The following is a 7,058-nucleotide window of genomic DNA, read 5'->3' on the forward strand; positions in this document are numbered from 1 at the left end:
ATCAAATTGTATTGTATTTCAAATCAAATTGTATTGTATTTCAAATCAAATTGTATTGTATTTCAAATCAAATTGTATTGTATTTCAAATCAAATTGTATTGCAAATCAAATTGTATTGTATTTCAAATCAAATTGTATTGTATTTCAAATCAAATTGTATCGTATTTCAAATCAAATTGTATTGTATTTCAAACAAATTGTATTGTATTTACATTTACATTTACATTTAAGTCATTTAGCAGACGCTCTTATCCAGAGCGACGTATTTCAAATCAAATTGTATTGTATTTCAAATCAAATTGTATTGTATTTCAAATCAAATTGTATTGTATTTCAAATCAAATTGTATTGTATTTCAAATCAAATTGTATTGTATTTCAAATCAAATTGTATTGTATTTCAAATCAAATTGTATTGTATTTCAAATCAAATTGTATTGTATTTCAAATCAAATTGTATTGTATTTCAAATCAAATTGTATTGTATTTCAAATCAAATTGTATTGTATTTCAAATCAAATTGTATTGTATTCAAATCAAATTGTATTTGTATTGTATTTTCAAATCAAATTGTATTGTATTTCAAATCAAATTGTATTGTATTTCAAATCAAATTGTATTGCAAATCAAATTGTATTGTATTTCAAATCAAATTGTATTGTATTTCAAATCAAATTGTATTGTATTTCAAATCAAATTGTATTGTATTTCAAACAAATTGTATTGTATTTCAAATCAAATTGTATTGTATTTCAAATCAAATTGTATTGTATTTCAAATCAAATTGTATTGTATTTCAAATCAAATTGTATTGTATTTCAAATCAAATTGTATTGTGCCAAATCCATCAGATGTAGACCTTAACAGTGAAATGCTAACTTACAAAGCCCTTTACCAACAATGCAGTTTTGAGAAAAATACCTATATATAAAAAATTATAAATGAAAGTAAACAAATAATGAAAGAGCAGCAGTAACATAACAACAGCGAGGTTTTATACAGAGGGGGTTACGGATACAGAGTCAATGTGCGGGGGAACCGGTTTAGTCGAGGTGATTGAGGTCATATGGACATGTAGGTAGAGTTATTAAAGGGACTATGTATAGATAATAAACAAACAGTAGCATGGGTCTGTCTACTCATCACTCAATATCTATATGGCACATTCGAAGCCAAGTATGATCCGTGTAGATAGTATGCTACCGTTTATTATCGTAACCGTTTATGACGTGGGATCAAAACAATCTATTACCGACCCATGTATGTAGGCTAATTCACCCAGTCCTTGTCTAAGAGGCCATCCAATTGAAAGTCCTAGATTAGGGTCCCTCTTGACGTCTATTCAGTTGTAAAATACTATTGACGTGAGCCCGGTCAGGGTGTGTACGTACACATTGTTACACGGAGACTGCTCTAGTGACGGTTGAGAAGTAATCGTATATATCTAGTCAGCTTCTGTCTCTGTCGAAAGAGACCGGAGGATGGCAGCATTTGAAAACAACACGAAACAAACCCATGGACTTGTAGAAAACTTTTTAATAAAAAATAAAAAAATTGCAGCCAAAATCCTACTTTGCCCAAATACACTGTTACAATGTACATTTTTGGAATGAAAAAAAAAACACTCTTTATTCGTATGGAACATTTTGGACGTTAGAGTATATAGCCTTCACTACAGCGCTCACATTAACTCGCCAAACAACTAAATAGCCTATTGCGATATTTACACCAAACATGTGATTTTTTTAACTCTATAACGGTTTAACACTGTCCCGTATTTTATTTTTACTACATAAGTCATTATAATTTAACATTAAACTAATAAAATGTGGAATATTTTCTTCAGTTGACAAACAGATCGTGTATATATATATATTTGGTGTTCCTGAATTTGTTTCATTGCATTGTAGGCTGGTCATTTTACTCGTGTGCTTTGGTCAATCAAAATGTATCTTATATAATGGCCCATGCTATTGTAAATGATCATTGAAGCTCCTCTGATGGCGATCATGTCGTTTTTTTTTAGGGCAAATATTGATTGTCCGTTGATGTCTGAAAGTTTCTACAAAATATTTCTGTGATTTTGATGAAATGCGTTGAAACAGAGTCTGTTGCTCTGAAATAGGCCTACCGGTAGAGTTTTCTAAATGTTTCCCTCAATTTAAATGCAACGTATTCAACTCTTAAATCATTCTGTCTATTGCGGCCTATATAGGCCGAGTCTACATTTCTATATAGGCCGAGTCTACATTTCTATATAGGCCGAGTCTACATTTCTATATAGGCCGAGTCTACATTTCTATATAGGCCGAGTCTACATTTCTATATAGGCCGAGTCTACATTTCTATATAGGCCGAGTCTACATTTCTATATAGGCCGAGTCTACATTTCTATATAGGCCGAGTCTACATTTCTATATAGGCCGAGTTTACATTTCTATATAGGCCTAGTCTACATTTCTATATAGGCCTAGTCTACATTTCTATATAGGCCGAGTCTACATTTCTATATAGGCCGAGTCTACATTTCTATATAGGCCGAGTCTACATTTCTATATAGGCCTAGTCTACATTTCTATATAGGCCGAGTCTACATTTCTATATAGGCCGAGTCTACATTTCTATATAGGCCTAGTCTACATTTCTATATAGGCCTAGTCTACATTTCTATATAGGCCTAGTCTACATTTCTATATAGGCCTAGTCTACATTTCTATATAGGCCGAGTCTACATTTCTATATAGGCCGAGTCTACATTTCTATATAGGCCGAGTCTACATTTCTATATAGGCCTAGTCTACATTTCATAGTTCAACACCCCCCCCCCCCCCCCAAAAAAAAAAAAAAAAAAAAAAAGTGAATAAGCATGTTTGGGCAAAGTAATTTTAATTACACATTTTAATAACCCACCCAATAAATAAATGACTAAAATGAAATGACAGGAGCAGTGGTCCAGCGACGCGGGGAAAATCACATTACCTCCAGCGACGCGGGAAACCATCATATTACCGGGTGTTGTGTGGCTCTGTCACACTTGTAACACATAAACCATGTTTATTGTCAACTAATCCGTTCCAGAGATCGTGTGTTCTAAACACATAGCCTATAGTACATTGTATATTTGTATGTTTTAAGAGGCTAACTTGGTTTATGTTTTACTTTGTCACACATTGGACGCCAGGAGTGTTTGTTAATTAACTACCATAAAATAATCCCGTTGTTTTAACCCTACAGTCTTAGAGGGACACGGCTCATGTTGCTCGCGTCATATATATAACACCCCTAAAGGTTCTATAGAGAATAAATCCCTTTTTGTAGGGTTCTTTGATCAGAACCGCAGTATGGTTAGATGTTCTTCTTCGCTGAACCAAAATGTTGGTTCTATGCCGAACCGTTTGTTCTCAGTATGTATCCTACTGTTCACCAAAACGCAAAGGCTACTTCATAAACTGACAACTTATAATAGACAGAAACAATTGATTAAAAAAATATATATACATATAAAATAGTTATTTAAATTACATTTTGTATATGGGAATTATGAAGGTATATTCATAAAACTATTATTTAAGATATATATTGGTAAAAGGGTCCTGTGCGTAAAAGTGGAAATATGATTGGCCAACTGTAAAACTGTTTTTATTGGATAACTTGTAGCCTAAACGCCTATTTTTATTGCGTATTCTTATTAAGCTATACATGCGCGGTAAATTGCTCAGCCTATATGCTCCTAAAACGGCATTACTGAGTGGGCCAGTATCTCTCACCAGTATCTCTCCCATTGATGCACAGATTCGGTTAAGACAATTCGACTGAAGCGTGACAGAGAAGGGGGAGTCACCCTCGAGACAGTTCCTTTCACAGGGGTTTTACCTGTCGACGCTCCAGGCGGAACGCTTAAATACGCCTCCTCCCCTTGGGTCTAGCCTTCAGTCCTCCGGGAGAGACTGACCGAAACAGACGCTTTGGGAAAGGAACCGCATGTTGTTGATGATAGAAGAAGATACCAGGATTCGTACTCAAATAGAACGGATTATGAACGCTTTTGGACAGCAGCCATCCAACGCGCAGACTAGCCCCATTCAGCACCACAGCGCACAGGAGCTCCTGGATATGGCCGTGTACTGCGATAACTTCGGCAGCATGTACCAGCACCAGCAAAACCTCCATCATGGTCACCACCCGCAGAGGCCGCCGGCGCATCCTCCAAGCTACGGCCTCGGTGAGTACACCTCGCCGACCACCAACCCGTACCTGTGGCTAAACGGACCGAGCATCGACTCGTCTCCATACCTGACGGGAATGAATGGAGCATCGTACATACAGTCTGGATACGGAGCGAACCAGCGGCAGTTCCTGCCCCCTCCTACGGGGTTTGGTGGAGCTGACCTCGGATGGCTGTCGATCTCCAGCCAGCAGGAACTCTTCAAGATGGTTCGACCTCCTTACTCTTACTCAGCGCTCATAGCCATGGCTATCCAGGGCGCCGGGGACAAGAGGTTGACGCTGAGTCACATCTATCAGTACGTGGCAGAGAATTTTCCGTTTTATAAGAAGAGCAAAGCAGGGTGGCAGAACTCAATCAGACACAACCTGTCACTGAATGACTGTTTTAAGAAAGTTGCCCGGGATGACGATGATCCTGGTAAGTTACAATACCTGTTGTACTTGTAATTAACTCGTCATTATTTACACTTATTATTACATGTGTAATGTCATACCTTTGCCATTTGGTCCTTCTGTAGCACAGTTGGTAGAGCATGGCGCTTGTAACGCCATGGTAGTGGGTTCGATTCCCGGGACCACCCATACGTAGAATGTATGCACACATGACTGTAAGTCGCTTTGGATAAAAGCGTCTGCTAAATGGCATATATTTATTTATTTATATATTTGATTTCGGTAAGACGTGTCTGACAGAACAGACTTGAACAGTCATGACCTTTGATAATCTCGTTCAGAACTACATTGTCTGTTGTGTCCTGTCTTCATGTCTTCGTAGGAAAGGGGAATTACTGGACATTGGACCCGAACTGTGAGAAAATGTTCGATAACGGCAACTTCCGAAGAAAGAGAAAGAGACGAGCTGACTTGAACGGAGGAGACACCAACAACACTGTTCTTCCGGTGAAATCAGAAGACACTGCCGCCCTGAAGCTCTCCGACACGGCCAGCATCATGAGCTCATCCCCTCTCAGCCTCCGGAACTCCCCTGGTTCCTCCGAGCCCAAATCATCGCCGTCCCCGTCTGTGGAACACAGTCCCTGTTACAACAACTTTGTCTCCACTATGAACACGATGCTGGCGGGGAGTAACAACGGCTCTACCCGGGAGGGGGGCAGGGGGGACTTTGGTTCAGGAGGACATGTTATGGGGGATTTGTCGCCTCATCAGACCCGAGAGAACATGTCCGGACTTGGTTCATACTCGCCCTCTCAAATCACGCCATTGAACACTGATACCAGTCACCTCTCCACAGCTAATAGAATGAACTACTACACATCAGCACAGAACAATCACAGTGGAGGCCTGAGCCTCACCAACTCTCTCCCAAACCACTTCAGTGTTAATCATTTGATATACAGCCGCGAAGGAACCGAGGTGTAAAAGGCAGGAGGCTATAAGCCTTGTCCTAATTATGTCAGATATATGTAGATAATATAATGCAACTCGTTGGCAATTCTTGTATGAAGTACTCAGTGAGTACATCAATTACCATGATTATTATTCATGTTACGCATTCCACAATAAGAACGTGTGATTATAGCAATGTCTTAAATATACTTTCTCGTGATTGAATCTGGATTCAAAGTGGGTCGAAACTACGTTCGACTTAGCATTTTAAATAGCATGCCCAACTGGAGCCCAACTGGAGCCCTGGAATGGGTGTTGCCTCGGAATAAACATATTTACCTGTACTCTTTTTTTTCCTTTCACCTTATTTCTATTGGCCTTATGTAACTGCGTGGATGACGTCACAGTGCCTTTCGGAAGATCCTGTATTTTTTTAAATAAATAGAACACCATTACTACTACTGCTACTGCAGATATGTGTTTTGTTATGTAGCCTAAATAGTAGCCCTCTTTGGAGACCACTTTGTACTTTTTTTTAGAAGGAAGTGTGTGTGTGTGTGTGTGTGTGTGTGTGTGTGTGTGTGTGTGTGTGTGTGTGTGTGTGTGTGTGTGTGTATTTTATTTAAGCCTATTGTCAAACGTTTTGAATAAATGTAATATCTGAAATGATTTGTTTGTGTCATATTTTCTAGCGGACTTGTCAAAGTGAAGATGTCTCAGATTTATCCGCCATTAATACTCAACGTTGTAATAAACCAGCGCTCTATTTAATTTGTTTTAACGCACGATTCCATTTTTACTTATAAACACTAAAATATTGAAATGATTAACGTGTAGATCTTAACTTATGGCTCCCAATTCTAATACGTTATTTTTTTTTTTAGGTTACATGAACATAACATTGTAAGTTTACGTTGAAAACACTAATGCGCCTGTGGGATTTGATAGGCTACAGCTGTTAATGGCGTGGGAGAACATGTTCACTGACTCTTTACAATACCAAACAGTATTTATAATGGGACTGACAATTATTTACCAGAAGTATTTCAGGTTTAATCGAGGTTGGAATTAATCCTACACCCCGCCGTGTACTCCTCCCTCCCTCCATTCCATTCATAAACTTTCCAGACAATCAATCAGATATTCCATCTCAGACTCGCGAATACAGTTCCAGTAGGCTTCCATACAGTTGATAAATGGATCAATGATATTTCATATTGAATGTAAGAAGAAATGAACGTCCATTCACGTAACAGGCTACAACAATGAAGGCCTCACCTTTTGCTGAAGTTTCCTCTGTGATCATTAGCTCATGTCTCCTCAACTGTATGAAAACAGTAGGTGAGACTGAGACATTTTCCAGCTTGTCACTTTGAATAAACCCAATTTACGCTGAGATTCAAGACACATTTCTGCCCAGTTCAGAAGTTCAGCTACTGGTCTTATTTAAACGGTGTGTATGGATAGATGGGCACTTGTGGAAT

The 7,058-nt window shown here is 38.3% G+C and overlaps 1 protein-coding gene across 1 annotated transcript; it reads left to right on the forward strand.

Annotated features, from left to right (window-relative positions):
• Positions 1 to 3,608: 3,608 nt before the first annotated feature.
• foxi1 (forkhead box i1) lies at positions 3,609 to 6,283 on the forward strand. The gene is made up of 2 exons (XM_052514383.1): positions 3,609 to 4,645; positions 5,003 to 6,283. Exons 1-2 carry the CDS (start codon positions 3,982 to 3,984, stop codon positions 5,605 to 5,607), a joined length of 1,269 nt encoding a protein of 422 aa, XP_052370343.1. The 5' UTR covers positions 3,609 to 3,981; the 3' UTR covers positions 5,608 to 6,283.
• Positions 6,284 to 7,058: the final 775 nt, after the last annotated feature.

Source organism: Oncorhynchus keta, unplaced genomic scaffold (assembly GCF_023373465.1).
Source record: "Oncorhynchus keta strain PuntledgeMale-10-30-2019 unplaced genomic scaffold, Oket_V2 Un_scaffold_17308_pilon_pilon, whole genome shotgun sequence".
Lineage (NCBI taxonomy): Eukaryota > Metazoa > Chordata > Actinopteri > Salmoniformes > Salmonidae > Oncorhynchus > Oncorhynchus keta.